At 35.1% G+C, this 22,848-nt stretch overlaps 1 protein-coding gene across 7 annotated transcripts in view; it reads right to left on the bottom strand.

Moving 5' to 3' along the window:
- Positions 1-545: 545 nt before the first annotated feature.
- The window catches only part of N4BP2L2 (NEDD4 binding protein 2 like 2), an 80,948-nt gene continuing 58,645 nt past the window's right edge, over positions 546-22,848 (bottom strand). For 3 of the 7 annotated variants that reach the window (XM_051986484.1, XM_051986482.1, XM_051986481.1), the window contains 5 exons: positions 19,662-21,442; positions 12,525-12,610; positions 10,250-10,295; positions 8,155-8,355; positions 546-5,370 (listed from right to left, as the gene is read on the bottom strand). In XM_051986484.1, the coding sequence (XP_051842444.1) occupies positions 8,192-8,355; positions 10,250-10,295; positions 12,525-12,610; positions 19,662-21,442 (2,077 nt within the window). In that variant the 3' untranslated portion in view covers positions 546-5,370; positions 8,155-8,191. Of the gene's footprint in view, positions 5,371-8,154; positions 8,356-10,249; positions 10,296-11,181; positions 11,297-12,524; positions 12,611-15,604; positions 15,725-19,661; positions 21,443-22,848 lie in introns of those variants that run through there. The other 4 variants (XM_051986483.1, XR_007952039.1, XR_007952040.1 and 1 more) reach the window with 4 other exon arrangements.

The raw sequence follows: 22,848 nt of genomic DNA, 5'->3' as shown, positions 1-22,848 counted from the left end.
AATCATTTTAATGAAGAATTAAGAAGCTTCTAATTATCCATCTGTCTACATAAAGAGCTCTCTGATAAGCTCATAATTTAGAAAGACATAACGTAACAAAAAGTAGGGGCACAAAACCAAAGGATGTGGCATGAACCAATAAAAATAATGTCAAAAAGAACAAAGTCAATAATGAAATGAGACATGAAAAAATACTGTGGACAAGAAAAGGAGATGTGTTGGGGTTTGTGTTTTTTTTAATGTATCTGGGAAAAAGATGTTTCTGTACATGGACAATGTTACTGGCTGACCAAGAGAGAGAGCAGAATTAACTTCCATTTTGTTTCCATTGTCTTATAAAAAATAAACTGAACGAAAAAACAGTGAAACAAAAATTAAAAGGAAAGTGGAACCATAGGAACCATGTGTATATATATATATATATATATATATATATATATATATATATATATATATATATATATATATATATATATATATATATATATATATATATATATGAGATTGAAATTTTCCCACCTAAAATAAAAGAGACTGAGGCAGAATGCTTGAGCCAATGGCACTTTAATAACGGGTCCATGGTTCCCTCCAATGAAGTGGACCTCAGATCTTCTTCATAACCTGAGATCCCTTCTCCTTCCAGAACCTGTTTTTATAGGGCTAGATGCCCAGTCACTCAAGAACAGCTATACCAATACAGAATAATACCATTTATTGACATGTGATGCATAAGTTAAAATAAGCAAAATATTATATCAGCTGGGTCATAAGTTGGGTGAAGCAAGAAATATCTCCACACAAGATAGACACGGTTCTCCTTAGGTTGAGCAGGAAAAAATGGTACAAGTATCATAGTCAGTAATGTAAGTGGTGATAAAATAGTCACCTGCTGGACAAGAGATTGGTCCTGAGATACCAAAATATTTTGGGGAACTTTTCGTGTTGTTGTCACCTCTGTCACCCTGGACTTGGTCACCATGACAATGAAAAACAAGGGTGGAGGGACTCTCATTAACTTCCTATAATTAAGGAAGTGAATTTTTAATCTGTAGCTCGCAGCTCCGGGGCCTTATATATGAACGTTGGTTAAATGATTGGAATATAGTAATGAATGGGACTGATGGGATGAAGTTTTCTCAGTATTGAGACTGGGCCTGGGTCACATGATCCCTATATCCACAGTGGGAGGATGGGGTTTTGGGCTCTGGTTTAAGGAAATCACATGATCCCTATTCCCAGTCTTGAATCTTGGGATGCAGGAAGTTAGTGAAGTTACAGGAAGTAATATGAACCACATAAAGTAGACAACATTGGTGACCATTGGTCAAGGATGGTTACATCCTTTTAGTCTATCCAGTGAAAAGGCTCCGGTTTTTTCCCATTTAACCCAGTGTTTTGCTTCCTGTTAGTCAGTTTCGGGAGTACATGTTGGGAGTTGGGATGGCTTCCAGGTGTGTTTGGGCCTTTCCCTGCAGGGATTAAATAAATGCTTTCTCTTTGTACCTGAAGGTTAATTTGAGAAAGGAGATCCTGCACCTGTCCCACACTGGGACTATTGAATTATTTCTATCTCTTTTTCTATACATACACCTACACATACACATACACACCCCTACATACATAGATGATATATGTATATATATAGATGTCTGTGTGTATGTATGTGTGTGTGTCTGTCAGACATAGCTCTTCTGAGAGAGTTCAAATCATTTATTCTAGCTTACTCCTGGGGTAAATAGAATAACCCTAATTACTTTTATTTAATATATTAACATTTCCAAAGTATTTTCCACACAACAAATTGTCCAATCAGTCACCAAACATTTATTGGGCACTTATTATATGCCAGGCACTTGGAATACAAATACAAAGAACAAAATAATCTCCACTTTGGAGAATTTTATAGTTTCTCAGAGGTGGACTACAAATACACACATACAACACACATACAATATGAAATCATTAGGAAGGAAGCCCCTGGAGAAGGAGCAAATATATTCCAGGCACATAGGATGGTCTGAGCAAAGTCACTAAGTCAGGAGAAGGTGTGCCATGTGTGAATAACTGGAGAAAGAAATCCATTTTGGGAGTATGGGAAGAGTGAGACTGGAAATATAGGTTCACTAGATTATGTAGCGCTTTAAGAGTCAAATATAATTTTTATTTTATCCTAGAGGCAATAGGGAGTCACTGAAGTTTCCTGAGGGGAAAAAGGACATAGACAAGTCTGTGCTTAAGGAAATCACTTTGGGAATCATGTATACTATACATTAGGGTAGGGAGAATAATCTAAAAGCCAATGTAATAGTTTTTGCAGGAAATAATAAGGACCTGAATAAAGATGATGCTTGTATGAAAAGAGCCCTGAGATCTAAAAATGTTATAGACATAGAAATGCCAACTGCTGAGATATGTGGGGCAAAACTACAGTACCCTAAAGAGGATATATTTGCATTCTAATAGACTTTAAGAACTTAAATCAGTAGAGGTAGTTTTTGTGTTTTTTTTGAAACTAGGTCTCCCCATCTCACCTGGGTTAAAAGGGCAATGGCTACCCATGAGTCAAATCCCACTGCTAATTAACACAAGAAATTTTTACCTCTTCTTTTTTTGACTTTGGCAGATCCAAGGGTTCCCCATATTTTTGCCAGACTTAATGTGAACACCCTTTGAGCTTTAGACCTGCAGTATCTCAGAATTCTGGAAATCAAAAGATCGTCCAGCCTTAGTTTCCCCCATGCCCAGCCCAATGTGAGGATTTCAAGAATTATGGAAGATATTTTAGGGAGGGGATTCTTTTTTTTTTTTTTTTTTTTTTTTTTTTTAGCACTACTGGACAATACTTTATATTTGTACAACACTTGGAGATACATACATATATATAATATGATCTCATCATTGGATAATTTCATTATCCTGTAAAATTGCAATCTGCCTGATACATTTCATTAGGACCCTGTGCTCCTCTGATTGGAACCTCTGACTAGAGGGCAGAATCGTGGACTCCAGGGCTTCTCTTTAAGGAAGGGGCTCAGCACATTCTTCTTCCTATTTTCTATCAGCTACATTTTCAGGACTTCATTATACCCTGAGTATCTTCCTTTCTCCATTTCCCTTCCTTCCTCCCTCTATCTCTCCTTTTCAGCTTCTTTTTGTGCCTTTTCCAATTAGCTTCTTAAGAGTAGGGATTTGTCTTCCCTTATTATATTGTAAGTTCTTTGAGGGCAAGGACTGTTTCTTTTTCTTTGTATTTGCATCCACAGAGCTTAGCACAGTGCCTGACACACAGCAGGAATTTAACAAATGTTTATAGACTGAATTATTTTTGTAAAACACTTATAGATGTTAATAATAATAGAAAAAGTATTTTCACATTTATAATCTCATTTGATTGATAATCATTTGAATCTTCATTGTTGATGAAGCAGGCAGGGCACATACAGATAAGAAAATTGGGATCCAGAGAGGTGACCTATCTTAAAATCATGTGACTAGAAAATGGTGGAGTGAGGCTAAATCTGATACCTGATACATAGAATTGAGGGCTGAAGGACCTTAGGGAATCATCTAATCCTATGCCATTGTTTTAAAGATCAAAGAAACTGATACTGATTTCTTAAAAATTTTTTAGATAAGATTGCTGAACTGCTGTCAGTGAGCTTTGAAAAATTAGGTACTCTAGGGCTAGAAATGGACAAATATGATCCTGATTTCCAAGAATGGAGACGAATAGGTTCTTCAAATTATAGATCTAGAATTTAATGCCCAATTCCATCAAAATTCCTGAACAGATTATTAAACAAATTTGTGAACATTTGGAAATAGACATGCTAATCATTAAGCATGATGAATGGGTTCACTAAAAAAAAAAATGCCAGATTCATTCAATGTTATAGAATTTTAGAGTTAGAAGGGACATTAAAGCCATCTAGTTCTCTCTGTAATATAATTCTCTCTGTAACATTTCCAAAAAGGAGTCATCTAAACTTTGTTGAATGTCTGTTGGTGAAGGAAAATATCTCTTTAATCTACTTCCCTGTGTCTTACAGCCTATTATTCTACTTCTGCCAACTAAGGCCAAAAACAACAAATTATTTTAAGACAGTTTCCAGACATCCACCCCGATATGATGTCTAATTCCATTTTAGTTCTGATCAACTCTACCTTGTCCTCAATGGACATGACCTGACTTGTTAAAACCTAGGGACTGGGCCTATAACTTCATTAGCACAGAGAATTTTCAGTTTTGATATAAAGGGAATTTCCTCTATTAGTTAGGTTATCACCATTTCTGTAATTTATAATTTTGGAGAGTTGTCCAGATTTCTGAGACATTAAGTAATTTTCCCAGGGTCACAAAGTCAATATGTATTCGAACTGAAACCTTGAATCCAGGTCTTTCTGTTTTTAAGATCAGGTATTTGTCCACTATGCCATGCTATCTCCATGTAAATATTCTTTCTAAAATATAGCACTTGAATTGAATGCTCTAAACATTGTTTGAATAGGGCATCTATCACTTCATTTCTTCCAAAAATTGAGTTACCAGAAAGATCAAAGAATAGCATATACATAGATTAACTTATTTGTAGTGAAGCATTTGATAAAAGTCCACATATTTTTGTTAAGAAATGGAAAGATGTGTGCAGGATTATCATGTAATCGGATGGATTGGATGGATTCATAACTGCTTTAATGAGAGGACCAAAAGAGCAATCAATGTCAAGGCTCAGTTCACAGCCCTATTTTAACTTAACATTTTTTAGTGACTAATATGAAGACAAAGGCTGCATGCTTATGAAATCTGCAGCAAACACTGAATTGGAGGAAGATGGCTAATATGTCAGATGAATCATGCTGCTGCCAAAAATAGCTCTACTAGCTGGAATAAAGATCAAAATCCAGAGAGAGAAAAAAAAAAAGGTGGCATGATCTTGAAGTCCCTGACCATCCTGGTCACAATTTTGCTTATGCTTTCCAGATTCTTATTAATGTCCTTCATAAAATATGGACCCAGAACTGAATACAGCATTCTAGATATGTTTGGCCAAGGGGACTGCCACTGTTAATGAAATCTAAGATCAATTTTGTTTTTTTTAGATTGTAATTTTGCACTGCTGGTTATTATTAAGCTTGCAGTCTATCAGAAATCGGGTAGTTCCTCAAATAACCTGCTTCCTATTTAAGCTAGAACCAATCCTGTGGCTTTTTTTTTTTTTTTCTTTTTCAAATGGAAGGAAATGAGCAAAGCCATTTATAAAGCATTACTAATGAAGAATACAGTCTTCAGTTAGATTAACTTTAGCCAAATGAAAATGAGGAACAGAAAATCCAGAAATGGTCTCAGCTCTGAAGAAGTGTCTAATGAAGCTGGAAAGATAAAAAATACACACATGAGAATTATAAGAATTGATAGCAAGAAAACACATAAACAAGAGCTATTTGATCTTCTAGACTCTATTAGATTCAGCACCTGAGTAGTTAAAGCATATACCCCTCAAGAATGAGAAATTGGTTCTGTGCTTTTTAAAGCACCTTGCTTTGCAGAAGAGATGAATTCCTTGGGTATTAGATAATCTATGCATAAAGAAATCCTATAGAATAAATTCTTTTGTAAACTGGCCAACTACTTTTAATTTCTCTTTTCGGGGGTAAAATATAAAATATTTTTCATATTTGGGGGATTTGAGTTCAAATCTAGCCTCAGACATTGACTAGCTGGGTAGCCTTGGGCAAGCCAAGGCAATTTATGTTTGCCTGGGTTTCTTCAACTATAAAATGGGGATATCATAAATAGCACCTGCTTCTTGATATTGTTGTGAGGATGAAATGAGTTAATATTTGTAAAGAGCTTAGCATAGTGCTTGGTATATAGCAGAGGCCATAAAAATGCTGCTTATTACTGTTGTTGTTTTTATACTAAAATAAAGTGAGGGATAGAACACAAGATATTATTATAGGACTTGGCTACAGCAATTTCACTCTTGTCCCTATCCACTGCTGTTTATCATTTTTATCAGCAATTTGAACAAAAGGAAACATAGTATGCTTATTCAGATGACACAAAGCTGGGGTGGGAGGGATAGTGGTTGGCTAAAACAGAGAATAATGGAGAGGTTTTCAATAAAATCTTTGTGAGCTAAAGTACTGGACTGAATCAAATAAGATGAAATTCAGCAGGGTCTCATTGAATGAAGTCTCACAGAAGGATTTTTAAAAATCAATTTTTTTCTATAAGCACAGAAGGGAGAAGAGCTGATTAGACTAGTTTAAAAAGAACCTGAGCTTTTCAGTAGGCTATACACTAAATATGAATTGGCAGTGTGATGTGGCATTGAAGAAAAACTAATGTAACTTTGTGTTAAGCATGATTCTCCAGGTATAATGGGGAAACTGGCTAATGAAAGTCCAGTCTTTGGAGCATGCTCAATGTTCGCTGCTTGCTACGTATCCATATGGTGGTTTGGTGAGGTCTAACTTTGTGATGGAGGGGTTCTTTCCTTTTGTTTCAGAGTAGGCACAGGTATTCTCAGACTCACTTATTGGCTTACTGGATGATGAAGAAAAGCCCTTAAGTTGATTGCTGAGTCAAAACAAACGACTGTATGCACACAAAAGACTTGAATGACAAAATCTCTCCCTCTTTTGCTTCACCACCAGAGATGGTGAACTAGGCAAAAACTGCTATAAGTTGTAAGCATCCAAATGTGGGGACAGGGAGCAACAGCAGAAGTAGCAATCCTTATCTCTCCATCTGACCATCATATGGTTGAATACATGTTTGATTTTTTGTGGGTTTCAAAAGATGAATAAGGCAAAAGTCTAGCAACTGGAGTTCATAGCAGAATCTACGAATACTTACATTAGTGAGAAATCAGCCCTGAGGAATGATCTGCTTAATCCAGCTCAGCAATGAAACAATCCAGCCAAAAAACACTATGTTCTATCTCTACACAGGACTAAGGCTTCTATCAGCTATGCCCAGGGGTATGCTGATAAATGTTTAACAGATCTCCAAAAATATATATATATGCACAATGTAATTTTAAATTTAATATGCATTATTAATATTTTATCTGTGGTTTCTTAAATCCAAATAAAACAATAAGTCCTGCGGCCTTATTTCTGAGGAATAAATACTCACAGTGAAAATTTAATAATTGGCTCTTCTAATTCAGTTCAAATCAGCTCCAATATACTCCTATTTATGCTACATCTAGAAGTAAACCTGAGGGAGGACTGTTTCATAGCAACCATTTTAAGTTTGAGTCCAATCTCCACAAAGACTGAAATGGCAACCTGCAAACTTTTATAATTTTGTTCTTGCTGTATTTTTTCAGTAGATACCCTTTTGTAAAAGCTAATTACCTAAAGTTAATTGTTCAATTAATAATGGAAAGAACACATAAGATGGGGATTTGTGAATAATAATACCAGAGATAACCTCTTCAAGTCCAGAGCAGTAGCTTCTTTGGGGACCTCCCAAAGAGGGAGAGGAAACTCCAGAGTTTAGGCTACAGGGATCCTTGCAGGGATAAATAGGTATCATCTGTATGCCCTGGCCACACTATATCTAAAGTATTTTGTATTCAGTTCTAGACATCATAGTTTGAGAAGGACATTAATAAATGGGAAACTGCTCAGGGAGCAATGAGGAAGGACCTTAAATCTATGCCAGAAGGGGATCAGATGGAAGAATTAGGGATATTTAGCCTGAAGAAGAGAAGATTCAGGGAGGACAAGGTTCATATCATTGTTTAAGGATATGAAGGTCTATCAAGAGGAAGAAAGACTGGATTTATTCTTTGTTTGCTCTAGGGGGCAGGACCAGGTGGGAAGGGTTAAGAGACAAATGGAGTTTTGACGCCAGGAAAAATATTCTAACAGAGCTATATGAAAATGAATAGGGCTATTTCAGGTAGCAAATGGATTCTCCATTACTGGGAGCTCTTCGGGCCAAGGATGAACAGGGGAAAGCTGAGATACCTTCCAACTCTAAAATTCTGTGACTCTGTAATTATCCTTTCCTCTTAATTTTAAAACCCTTTTAGAAGCCTATAAGTTCTATTTCCTTCTTTAAAAGAGAAATTATTGGTTCTGATAAATATTTAGGAATTTAGAAGCTAGTAAAACAAAACATTTTCGAATTGTTACCTTTCTCTTTGATGTGGCATTTTATTCAAATAATTCTTCAAGAATGATTGGGTATGGTATCCAAAATAAGTGTTGTATTGGCTTGGAAATTATCCTTTATTTCATCAGCTTTAGAAAAGTTTGTTTCTGAAAGTGTTTTAAAATATCCTTGACTTTCTTGATGATCAGGTTTCTTATTATCATGAAGGCTAGTCACATCAACTACAAAGAAAAAACTATAATTTAGGACTAGTCATAGACAAAATTCTAAAACAGGGGAAATTCATCTTTGGTACCCCATTTTTGGCACCTAATGTCCCCACAACGCCTCCCAACCTCCCTTGACTTACAGCTTCAATTGCCTTCAACCACCTTCCCCAAATCACAAACTATCCTTCTTATGTAGTATCCCTTTTATTCTACACCTCCTTACATCCAAATAGAGTCTACCATTTCGGTGTCCTATTTCTTTAGGACTCAGTAAGTTAATATGACATATGTTTTTATAGATATACTAAATTAGAATATAATAATTATAAAACAATGTATAATAATATAATCATATTATTATTTCATACTAATAAAATTTATTAGTCCTATTGATATCATGTACACACACACGCACACACACATGCAAGGAATGTATATGCTTTTTTTTTAACCAAAGGCCATATGAAGATAATGTTTTAACATGCCAAAAAAGAACTCTTATATTAAGAGAAATTTAAATAACTGCATCAATCAATGGAAAGATATATTGCAGCAGGCTAGGCCTTAAGAGTATCCCACCAAGACTAGCTAGCTTCTCTTAATTAGTCTCTCCTTCTTGAATTTTTATTTGTTCTCTGTTGTCAACCTTGATGTTCTTTTTACTCTTAGTACCTTTAGACTTATCTTTTTTCAACATTCTGTAACTTACATCTTAGTTTTGTTTCTCTGAAATAACCTTTCATTATGTCCTCCTAACATTCTTCATTTCACCTTAAAGTTAATTCTTTTTGAAATTTCACCTTTTACAGGATGGTTTCTCCAATCCCTCTTAATTCCAGTGCTTTCCCTTGGTTTATTATTTCCTATTTTTCTTGCATTTAGCTTGCTTTATATATATTTGTTTTCATATTGTCTCCCCAATTAAACTGTAAACTCCTTGAGGGCAGGGACTGCCTTTTGTTTCTTTTTGTATTCCTAGAACTTAGCATAATGCCTGGCATATGGTAGTCACTTAATAAATGTTTATTGATTATCGATTGATTGATTGAGCTTTCTCTCTTCCCCAACATCCATAATTTCTTTGCTTATCTTCCTAACAATTCCCATTTCGTCTTTTGTCATATAACTCTATTCCCAAGTGGCCCAAAATTTCTAAACTTTTTTTTCAAATGCCTTAATTCTTCCCTCTTCCTCCAAGTACTGCCTCCCCTTCTAAGAACCCTAACTCTTTTTTTAACTAGATAAATATATGATTATAAATGAAGAATAGATATACAGTGTGATTTGAGAAATAAATTACCTTAACTAAATTAGTTTAAAATGACTGAAGATAACATGATGTATATACAGTACATAATTTTCTTATCAGTTAGAAGTAGTCTTCTAGTTCTGTGCATTCAGAATAAAGACAGCTGTGTTTATTTCAACAATTGGCATTCAAACAAATGTGTGATATGTTTATTTAACATCTGCTTGATATCACATTTAAAATATACTCTCATGTAAACATGAGTTTTCTACATTTTTAACCCATTTTCCTAGCATCTTAATTTTTTTTTTACTTAATCATTACCCACATTCCTAATTCTTTCCAAAAAATAAAATAAAAAAATCTCTTCAAACTCTTGAGAGAATGTCATAAAATATGTTCAATCCAATAAAGCTAGGAAAATAAATTTAGCACCAACAATACCAGCATTGTTATGGTCCAAAAAAAAAAAAAAGAACTAAATTTATAGAAATCTTACATTTGAAACAGCAGATATATGTTGCTATAGTAACAAATTTAATTTTCTTGTATTTTAGTTTCAAGAATAGCATGGCAATTACATTTTTTAAAATACCAAGTAACGTCAACATTTATTTCCTTCTGAGTTTAGAGTCCTGTGGGATAAATTGTACTTACCAATGAAGGAATTTTCATTTTTCTTTCTAATCTTCTTCTGTCGTTCCTAGAAATCATCATGATAAAATGCATATGTTGAAAAGGGACAGTCAGCATTCAGTATTCAATTTACATTGCCATTAAGCTTCAAATCAGAGAACTCCCAAGAGAAGCAGAGCCAAGAGGAATTGAAAACTTCCCAATGGAGCACAAAGAAGAATGATGGTTCAACTTGCTAAAATATTGCTACTTTTCAGACTATCATTAGGAGATGGAAAACTGTAAGACTTCTTCAGAAAAAAAACATTTATCTGAATAAATGGAAGAATAAGCTACTGCTTTCATTGAAGTGTTTATATAAACACAAGAAAAAATAGAAGCATCTATTATCCTGAGCTTTTAGATTTCCAATGCTCCATTACATTTCTGTCATTATAATTCTGATTTCAAGATGCACTAGCAATGCCTCTGGGCACACGTAATTTACATACAATAACAAACCCAATGAAATAAACAATTATTAAACACCTACTGTGTGCAGAGCACTGTGCTGCATGGGGGAGATATAAAGTTTAGATAAGACATGGTTCCTGTCCTCATGGAGCTCAAAGTGCTGTAGGAAAGAATATGACAAACACACACACACATTTACACAAACACATTTACACACACACACATTTACACAAACACATTTACACAAACACACACACACATACACACACACACACAAACCCTATAAAATCAAATAATATAAGTTATATAAAACAGGTACAAATAAAGAGATGTGTTAGATTTGAGAAAGGACACAGGTTGTGGACATCAGAGGCAATAGCTCATATCTTCAGAATAATCTTAACCTGTACTTTCATCATCACCACTTAACATTAACTGATCCCTCCCTAGGGTCAATATTGTATTGTATTTTCTAGAATTTTAATTTATAAGGTTTCTACCTTCTCAGCCAGTGTACCCATATCCATCAGTGAAATTTCCTGACAAAATAAATGGATCAATGACATCTTGTATCACAATAGAGGACCACTGAAGCCTCATGAGTGATTTCTGAATCTGTAAAATAAGCGTCAAATTTTTAGTTTAGATACATAGATAACCACATTAATAAAGAGAGAGCCAGACAGAAAGATCTGGGTTCAAGTCCTTCCAACACATTATGTGATCCTGGACAATCTCATAACTTCTCAGTGCTTTAAACAGCTAATTCTCCAAAACTATAAATTGCAAAGATCTGTAATTTCATAGGTTTGGGAGCTACTAGTAGAAAAACTCTTTCTATTCACGCAGTACCAGCAACTTTTCTGTTGTTTACAGTCATAAAGAGCTGTCTGTACTGAGGTTAAAGGATTGACCCAGGATCACAATGATCTAAATTCCAATTGTACAATGATACCTATTAATTCTATAGGTATCATTGTACAATTGGAATTTAGATCATCCAAAGCTGGCCTTCTATCCAATATACCACATTGCCTCTCCAGTTGATATGACACCCAAAACAGAATAAAATCAGGGAAATGAAAGAAAATATGATACACATAGACACATACATAACATATGGATATATGTATTTATATGGATACAGATTCAAGGATAGAGATATATAGTTAATGAGAGAAAGATATAGTGACAAATATATAGGTATAGCTATAGACAAAGAGATAGATACAAATACAAATAGATAATAGGTACATAGATACAGTATTAGAGCTATACAGATAGATGTAGATACAGATATAGATATATAGAAAGATACAGATACATATGATGCTAGTGATGCATAGATACAAATAGATACTTCCAGATATAAGTATAGGCCTTGAGAGAGAGATATGTAGATAGAGCTATAGGTACAAATAGACATAGGTATAGCTATATGGATTTATACAGGGTGTTCTAAAAGGCATAGTTCAGTTTTAATTAATATTTCCAAACTATATTATGACTTTTGGGATACTCTGTCTATATCCAAATTAGTGGAGAAACACTTTTTAAAAGATAGTTGCTGATTCACTTGCTATGGATAGCCACAAAACAGCTTGCTTAGAAAATCTAAGCAAATAAATGTTACTCTATTTTATTAACTAGTTGTATAGCATATACAGTCACATTATCCATTGATATAATTTCCTATTTTATCCAGTAATAACACATTTTAATATTCAAATTTAATAGATGCATGTTTTTTCCAGCTGTTTTGGGTTAAAGTGGGTGTGTGTTTAAAATATAAGTTAGGGAAGGCTTCCTTTTTTTTTTTTTTTTTTAAAACAAGACAATATACCTCTACTGATGTCTTCCACTGCAAATAGATCATCTTTAATGTTTTCCAGTCTAGGCTAACTACATAGTCATCAAGCAACAAAGATTCTGTAAAAAAAAGAAACAGGATATATTTAGTCACTAATGTCACAGAAGCCTTTTACTTTACATAGGAATATAGATATATTCAGTTATACAAATAGAGACAGATAGATAGCTATATAGATGTAGATACAGATCTAACTAGAGATATAGAGATTAAAAATAGACAGATTTAGATGTAGCTGTAACTAGATATAAAGAACAAATATAAGATAGGCTTTGACCTTAAAAATCCTTTAAAAATGTGAATTAAAACTTGGAACTGCTTCCAGATACAAGAATAACAGGAAGATGTTGATTAGTGAAAAGTACTTAGACTTATTGAAAATGGTTATTACACACATGTAATTCTATGCATATGTAAATTTTAAATGTACGTGGCTATATATGTGAAATAGAAGTAGCATAAAAAACAAAAACAACAAAAGAATCATTTTTAATGGTATATAGAGGCAACAAGGTGGTGCATTGGATAGAGTCTAGAGGACCTGAGTTCAAATATGACCTTAGAGATTTCCTATGTATGAACCTGGGCAAACCTGGGTGTTTGCCTTAGTTTCCTCAATTGTCTGCTAAGAAAAGTAGTAGCTGGTAAAAGAATTGCTTAAATTCAGGCAGAGCCATAGTCAGATCTTTGTCAAGACTTTATCATGCACTTTTAATTTGTGTGCAACAAATATGCAAAACATTACATCTTTATTATAAAATATAAGTGAGATGTAATTTTGTCATGTGGTATCCCTTCTACACAACTTTAGCCACTTTCAAATATACCAGTCACTTGTCTATTGACTTTTCAGTTTGACTTAGTCAAAACAAATCTATTCACACTGCTTCACTGACAATTCTCAGCCTGATCATTCCTCCTTCCTACTTTGCCTTTCCCTAGGCAAGTTTTTTATCTCCTTTAAAAAACATAGCAAAACTTGATTTTTCCATGTAGCCATTTCAGAAATCTAAGCCAAAATCACAGGCCCCTTCAATGATCCCCTTAACATTTGTCTTATAATATTTATAGAATGCTTACATCATCCATGACTTTTTCTATTTAGCAAGTGTAAAGACTGAGTTAGCACCCTGGATGCCTTAGAATCAGCAGGAGTCAGGATAAGCAAAAGTCCTTGGTCTTTATTATTGGTCTTTAGGGTAGAAGTGAAGGGAATGGACACAGCAATCTCCACAACCTCCCTTCTCTTCATCCACTTAAGTGATTCTGGCTTGTCTTACTCCACCCCCTAATCCTTCCTACAATTTTCTGTATGCACCAAAAGATTGAGCCAGCACAGAATAGCATATGCTAATAGAGTATTGTCCAATGGATAATTAGCCTTAAGTGCTCAGTTGTCTGATTCCAGTACACCTACTCAGAGTTTCAGCCCTACTCCTAAAGATACTCATCTAGATTCTGTATGTAAAGGATTCCTAGGGGATCAGGTGCTCTGACCAAGTCACTGTTAATAACTTATTTCCCAAATTCTTACCAAAGGAATCATTGGAGTATACTGATATGGTTAGAAATGTGTTCAAGGAAGTCACTTTAGCATCTATGTGGGAAAATGGATTTGAATGAGGAGACAATGGAGACAAGAAAACAAAGCAGAAAGCCATTGTGATGCTACAGGTAAGGGTTACGGGGGCCTGAATTAATATGGAAGCAATCTGAGTAATGAGAAGAGGTTCGATAGGAGAGATATTTTGAAGGTAGATGCAAGATTTGGCAACTAATTGGTTATGTGAGGTGAGAGAAAGCAGAGTCAAGATTAATGTCAAGATTATAAATCCAGGAACCAGAAAGATGATAATTCCCTCAATAGAAAAAGATATGTAGGAGGGGGTAGGTGAGTGGGTTTGGAGGAAAAAATAATGAATTTAGTCTGGGAACAGTGAATTCAAGATGTCTTTAAGACATGCACTTTAAAATGTCAAATATACATCTGGTGATTCACAGCTACAGGTCCGGAGAGAAATTGGAATGGATACATTCCAATGTGAGTCATCAAAACAGACATGATAATTAAGCCCATGGGAGTTTGTGTAAGGAGTGATATTGTGTTCTGTAGGTGTTCTGAGCTGGGCCTAATAACAAGTCCTCTTAATAGTTTAAACTTGGTACTGGAACAACATGAAGATTATTCATTGTTAACAAAAGGAGATTTACTGAGCCACAATAGAAAGAAAAAGGTATACAATAAGGATAGGCATTCAGGACAGCTCAAGCTGATTAAACCGAGTTACTACTTGCTTCAGCTGTCCATTGTCTTCCATCAGCCAAGCATCAATGCACATCTGGAACTTCCTACAGCTGCTTTGTACTCAGGTAACCAAAATATAGTAACATTAGCCATAGTCTTTAATCCCTGAGCCAGCTAAATTTAAAGGATAATCTCAATACCATTTAAGGAAAAACTATCTTATCTTTCAGAGGGGAAAGGATTAGAATATAGTATCACATTGGCTATATTGTATTCCTGAAAATGACTTCATTTCCCCCTAAGGTTGAGTTGTGGAGTGGTGAGTGCAGAACCACCACATCATAATCAGAAATCCCACTTACACTGCTCAATTTCTTAACTCACTTAACTCATTAGCTACCTTGACTCCATGCAGTTACAACTCCAACCTGTCATCCCCATCCATTCCATCTCCTATGTGTTTTCTTCTCCCATTAGAATATAAATTCCTTGAGAAGGAGCTTATTTTTTGTATTTCCAGTGTTAAACACATAGTAAATGTTTAATGCCTTATCTGTGAGCTAGCTTAATTTTCCTTAAATAGTATTAGAAACATCCTCAAGACTTAATCAGCTCAGGAGACTAAGACTTGTGTCACTGATGATCCTAAGTACAGTCAACTCACAGGAGGTAAAAGTTGCTCTGTCACAATTTACTGGTAGATCAGGATGGTTAATAGAGAAGCAAGGAAGCTGATCAAGTGAGTTAGGGGGATGTCTATCCCAAGTGTATGAATGAAGGTTTCCTTTGGCAAAGGTGTCTGAAGCACCTGTGGAGCTGTGGGGCATGGATAGCTTGGTCAAACATTGAAGATGCATGGGTCATCAATTACATCCCAGGGTATCCTCAGTCGTCTCCATTTTTGTCTTTCCACTGGACTTCAATGACTCTGGAAGAAACAGTGAGGTTGATGACTTTGTGTAACTGCCTCCCTTAAATCCAATTTGGGAGCAAGCAAAGAAAGGGTGATCCCTGTGATGTCACTGGCCCTCTCAAAAAAGAAAGATGAATAACAATTGTTAGATGATTCAATATCTCATTTTATTGCACTTCCAATCATAAAATAACAAGACTAACCTGAACCAAGTTCAATCTATGACAAAAAAACTGATGAGGTTGTCAAATGAAAGTTTAGAGAGAGAAGAAGTCCTAGGGAAGCATATTGGGGTAAACCCTGTTAGGAGGTATGACATATTTGATGAGCCAGCAAAGGAGCCTAAGAATCAGTAAGACGAGCAGGGGAAGTAATGTCATAAAAAGGGGGGGGGGAGCAACAGGAAAGAAAGGGTGGTCAAAAACATTAAATGCAACAGAAAGGTCAGGAAGGATAAGGACTGAGAAAAGCCTATCAAACTGGCAATTGAGAGAACAATGGAAACTTTGGAGATATCAATTTCAGTTGAGTAATAAGGTCAGAAGCCAGAGAACAGAAAGGTGAGAAACAAGAAGTGGGGAAATAGAGGCAATAGGTTTAGATATCTTTTTCTAAGGGTTTGACTGAAAAAGGGAGGTGCACTATAGGAGAAAACAACTTGAGAGGGTGATGGAGTCTAAAATAAAGTGTTTTTTTTTTTCCTAAAGGACAGAGAAGATGGGCATGTTTGAAGGTAGTGGTGAAGGAATAAATAAATGAAAGAATGAAGATTACATAGTGAGGAGGGATGATTGAGAAGATGTCTGTCAGAGAAAAAGGAGGGAATAGGATAAAGACCACATGTGGAAGAGTTGACCTTAGCAAGAAGAGTTATCTCATAATTGGAGACTGGAGGAAAAGAGATGAGAGCCAACTTCCCTACCTTTGTATTGAATATCTTGATATACTGTTTGTGTGTGTGTGTGTGTGTGTGTGTATGTGTGTGTGTGTGTGTGACAGAGAGCAATTCTTGCCGTCACGGGCTGGCTTTTGTACTTAGGACTTAAGAAAGTTATGTCAATAACCTAAGCCTTAGCAAAATGCCCTCTACTTTTTCAGTAAAGTACAAAACAATAAGGGAGTTGGGGGGAAGGAGGAAAAGATAATATGGAAGATGTGAGGAGAAAAGGTTTTAAATAACCTTTTTCACAAGTGGGATGGGCAATCTGTTAGGGAGGAGCAAAATAGGATTCCTTGCTAGAATGAGAGCCCAAGTGAAGTTAGGTAACATAAATTTGTAAGTGGAGGCCTTAGGCTGGCTGGCTGAACTATCTTCAACTTCATTCTGCAGCATTAAGTAGAGTGAACTAGATTGGGGGCAGAAATCAAAAGTTTCAGTTTGGTAAGGCAGGAATGGAAATAGGACAGAGAGAAACACAAGATATTTGTGAATAGAAGACAATAGAATTGAACTGATTAATTTGAGAATTCAGATTGGTAAAAAAGAAAAGTGAAGTTAGAACAGGACTAATAGCCCCAGAAAGTCCAGGATTAGAGGGCACAATGGAAACAAAGAATAGGATCAGGAGAGGCAACTCAAAAGGAGAGATAAGATGATGGAAGGTTATGATCAGACATAGGTCTGTTAAGTATTTTATCACGGAAATTGAATACTTATAGTCTAGGATGCTACCATCATTGTGTGGTACTAAGGGAGAGTCAAGGAAAAAGCTATAGAATTTGAAGAGACTAAGAAACTGGGTTATTAGAGTATTTAAAGGAATGTTAACATATGTAATGAGGTCTCTTGTGACAGGAGTTGTGGAGAAGACAGTGAACCAGGCAATGAACTCCTTGAGAGGAAAGAGAATGACCTGGGGAAATAATAATTTAAAAAAAAAAAAAAAAAAGGAACACAACAATGATGATAGCTAACATATATGTAGCTTTGACATTTTCAAAGTGTTTTATATACATCATCTCATTTAATTCTCACAACAATGCTGGAAGGTTGATACTAATTTTATCCTCATTTTACAGATGAAGGGACTGACGCTGACTGAAATTAAGTGATTCACTAGGGTTACAATGCTAGGAGGTTTTTAAGGCAGGATCATCATCACTCAACCTTTCTCAGCCTTAGTTTCCTCATCTGTAAAACAGGAATAATAATAGCACTTAACAGTGTTGGATTGTGCCAATCAAATGAGATTTAAAATTTTTTCAAATTAAAAAACCAAATATAAGTGAATGAATGAATGTGGCACATAGCATTTTTTTAGAGGACAGAAAATGAAAAAACATAGCAATTCTTTAAAAGCTGGGAATCACTACTTTAAAGCATTAATAGGATTCAAAAATGTCCCAAACAAGTCACTGAATCTGCCTGTCTGGCCACGAAATTTGTTGCTAATTTTTAGTAAGATGTTTTGGGAGCTAAGCTATCTGAGAATACCAAATTGAAAAAGGATTAAGAACAGAGTAGAAAAGTGAGCAAGCAAGGTGAGAGAAAACAGTAGCTGTTTTGCCATAGAGATTTTTAACCTGGGGTTTATGAATGTTTTTGTTTTTAATATTTTGATAATTATATTTTAATATAAATGGTTTCCTTTGTAATCCTATATATTTTATTTTATGCACTTAAAGAAATTCTGAGCAATGGTCTGTAAGCTTAGCTAGACTAACAAAGAGATCCATGACATTAAAAAAAAAAAAAAAAGATTAAGACCCACTGCCCTATTGGCAAAAATTGAACATGCATATCTTTTTAATTTCATGTCAGCTAGTGTCTTAAATATATCTGATGGTGTATGATGATTTTTTTTAAGACTAAACAAGTTTAATATGAAATTATTTAGATGTGTACACTAATCCATCTTATAATCAATACCATTGTATATATAAAAGGATTTTTTTTTTTTCCCCAACTCAAGTCACAGAATTGGGAAGTCAACTTGGAGATCACTCAGTGCAAAATCCCTTTCTTTTACAACATTCCTCAAAGATGGTTATCAAGGTTCATCTTGAAAGGGTTCAAGATTGTTATTGTTAATGTTGCTCCTATTCCTGGTTTTTTTCCAATAATTAATGTATTCTTACATTTCAACCTGAGCTACTGGCGAGACTTACATGAACTGATGCTAAGTGAAATGAGCAGAACCAGGAGATCATTATATACCTCAACAATGATACTGTTTGAGGATGTATTCTGATGGAAGTGGATCTCTTCGATAAAGAGAGCTAATTCAGTTTCAATTGATCAAAGATAGGCAGAAGCAGCTACACCCAAAGAAAGAACACTAGGAGATGAATATAAACTGCTTGCATGTTTGTTTTTCTTCCCGGATTATTTATACCTTCTGAATTCAATTCTCCCTGTGCAACAAGAAAACTGTTCAGTTCTACACACATGTATTGTATCCAGGATATACTGTAACCTATTCAACATGTAAAGGATTGCTTGTCATCTGGGGAAGGGGGTGGAGGGAGGGAGAGGTAAAAATTGGAAAAGAAGTGAATGCAAGGGATAATGTTGTAAAAAATTACCCTGGCATGAGTTCTATCAATAAAAAGTTATTAAAAAAAAATTTCAACCTGAGCTGCACAATTTTATTATAACTGAATGAAGACAAAATAGGGATCACGTACCAACTGGGAGTTCTGACAAGATAGCAAGTTGTGAGGGAAATAAGAGTTAAATTTCCTCAATAATCCCTTCGTCACTTATTTGTCCAGTCTGACTCTCATCTTCTCACCAAATTCTCCCAGAATTTATTCAGATTAAAAATACCCATAATATCATTCATTCAAAATAACTAATAGTGAGGAAAAAGCACAATTCATGATGAATCTTCTGATTGCAAAATTGAACTATATGAAAGAATAAGTGAAACACCATGTGATAACTGACTATAAGACAATTGGCAGGATGAAACTAAAAAACTCATTTTAAGAAAGTGACCAAAAGAGTTACCTATTGGCACTCCAGGAGATCCAAACAGATTTACAAGTTGGAAAGCAAATCTCTGAGATAAGGGAAGACCAAAGGAATTAGGCATGACCCTTAGTGAATCTCGACTACATTCAGCTTGTACACATTGTGATGACTTGGACTCATTTCCTTTGTGAACTTTGGCACCAAAACTTCCAGAAAAAACATCAAAGCCAAAACTTGGATGCTCCGAAGAAATTTTAGCAGGTAATAAAATTTTGGGCTTATGATTTGAAATTTCTGAAGAAATTAGTTCTACCTCATTCAGCCTATTTCCCACTGTTTGTGATTTAAACATCACAATTCTTTTCTCACTTGTAAACAAAAACTTCAGAACAGCCCTTTCAGGGAGACACAAAGTCTGTTTCAATTGACTAAATGATACATCATGAGACTGCAATTCTCCTCCAGGGTTGGATGGAAGATCTATGGGATAACCTAGTGATAGATTACATTGGACTGTCATCCCTTCTGGCTTATTCTTCTCTTCATGATTCACTTCTGGACTTCTGTCATTTTCTACAACCAAAATGTTTTTAAATATTTGACTACCTGCTATCAGAGCATCCCTCTTCTCTTCTACACTAACCACAGCTTGTCTTGGCAGGTGAAAGTTTGGAGCCAAATTAAAAATCCTTCTGGGTCTTCCCTTCTTAGTAATTATGGCTGATGTTTTCCTTTGGACACATATTTCAGGCAAGTTGCTTCTAAGGATATTAGTTTCTGTCTCCATGAATGGAATTAGGTCTGTAAGTTTATTTGGAGAAGATGCCAGCTCTTCATTTCTTAATGCATCAGCATTCTCCTCCATCAGTGCTTGCAGATGGTTTCCTGGGTCTGTACCTTTATCTCTGTAGACAAGTCTCATCAGTTCTCTAGGGCTATCTGGACAAGTCTGTCTGGAACACCTAGATTTCTTTTGTCTCTGTGGGTTTATAAAGTTATGAGGCCCCTCAGGCCAACCAGTAAAAGAAGGCTGTGTGTCCAAATCCCACTCCAGTTTTTCATCAGATAATGTAGCTGAGAAAAAAGCCCAACAATTTGTTTGATTCCTATTTGCTCTGTGCCCATATTTTAAATTTTCATATGAAGAGTTAAATCTGCACTGATTAGGCAGCATTTCTTTATCACTGAGGCTTTCAGCTGACATGCTATCCTCTTCTGTGAGAACACAAGTGGCCTTAGCAGACACAATTCTATCCTTCATGCCGCACACCACAGAATAACTTGGTTCAACATGATTATCAGCCTTCATTTCTGAGCAACTGATACCTGGTACATAGGGATTATTCTGTTTTTCTACAAAGTTTTGAACTGTTGTCTGATGATTATATATGTATCCAAGTGCATTTTCATGAGGAATGGATGTCAAACTTAATTGATACAAGTTGTTACTTTCTGCAGTTGAGTCACACCTTGGTGGATTTTCCCAAGTTACAGATGTGACAGTTTGAGCATTAGAAATATTTTCTTTTCCAAGTTCAAATTTTATGCTTTTACTACCTTCCTTACTATGTCTATTTACAGAGTCTGCTGATGTACATCCCAAATCTCCAATGGACATGGAGACTAAATTTCCATCATTCTCTTCTTCTGAGTAATGCTCTTCACTTTCAGATGTGCCTTCATCCTCTGGCACAGGATAACTTAGGGTTCCATATGATTCTTTCTCCATAGATTTAGCATTACTATTCTTCAGTTTCCTATTTCTTCTTCTATTTCTCCTCTGACTTGCTCTGCTAGGTTTCTTCAATTTTTCTTCTCTAAATATAGAAAACAGAAATTAGAAAATTTACAACTATGCTATTTAATATACTATGCATGACAAAATGATGGCGTTTTGTATCATGTAACAGTATTAGCAGGTTTCCAGGACTATACTCCTGCATGGAACTGAACAATTTACATAAAAAATAAATTTGTGTTTAAAATTCCATTCTCAAATAATTTTTTAAATCAGCGAATTTTATAAAATACCTTTAGTGGCAGTCTCTTGAAACAAGGAAATTTTATCTTTTTAATAATTGTCTTTTAATCTATCAATAAACAATTGAGATTTCCTAAAGTCAAGAAGTAAACTCATTGTGAAACACATTTTGTTCATTCTCAGAACATCAATGCTTCCTAATGGATCAACCCAACTAAATTCAACACCATTTATTAAATTCCTAATATGTGCCAGGTATTGTACTAATGCTAGGCATATAACCCACCCTCCCCCCAAACACTTACCTTTAAGGAACTCATTTTTTGATTTATAAAACTAACTTTTCATATCAATGGATAGCTATTCTTGCAGCTGTTTCCAAGATCTGGGATGAGCAAATTCCCTAAGTGACAATGATTCCCTCTCTATCTAGCTTATAAAACAAATTTACCCTATTTGGATATTTGGTGGAAGTCATTTTGTTTTAAGGGAATTCTCTTTGGTGTCACAATAAAATGTAATTATCCTTTTTCTAACAATGAGAAACTCAAAAGGATAGGAAAGAGAGATCATAGGGAATAAGGGAGGGAAGGCAGAAAGAGAAAAAAGGGTATAGAAATAGGAGTAGAGACAAAAATCCACAGTGAAAGAAGGAAAAGAAAGAATACAGAATGAAGCAAATACATCATTGACCTTAAGAGCTGAAAAGAGTTAACTGACCTTTTACCTAATTGTTTTCATTTCCAGATTATGGAGTAATTTATGAGAGGTAAGATATGAACAACTCAATATTTTATCTTCTAACTAGAGCACAAAAGTCTTTTTCCATTTAACTGGTTGTGAAAATAGCTAGACTAGGGGGATGATTCCCAAACATTATTATTATTTCAAGGGTCAATGGAGTAAATGTTTTCAACAATTAAACTCTGAATCTCAGTTTTCTCATCTGTAATAACCTGCAGTACCTTTCTTACAGGGCAGTTGTGAGAAAAGAATGGGATAGTGAAGTGGTTCCCTAAGATTAAGCAGGGCTGTCAGTCATTCTTACTCGCCTTTGTACTTTTTTTGTGGGTGGGTCTATTCATCCCTTCAGGCATAATTATCTCTCCAATTTCTCTCAGCTACTACACTCAGACAGGGTCTTGTCTGCTCCAAAAATAGCAGAAGCCTCATCTAATAATCAGCACAGGTAGTTACAGTTTCCTTATCTCTGATGACTCATTCACTTGACTAAAATTTAAC

Source organism: Antechinus flavipes, chromosome 3 (genome assembly GCF_016432865.1).
Source record: "Antechinus flavipes isolate AdamAnt ecotype Samford, QLD, Australia chromosome 3, AdamAnt_v2, whole genome shotgun sequence".
Classification (NCBI taxonomy): Eukaryota; Metazoa; Chordata; class Mammalia; order Dasyuromorphia; family Dasyuridae; genus Antechinus; species Antechinus flavipes.
This window is presented reverse-complemented; position numbering and strand designations above follow the sequence as displayed.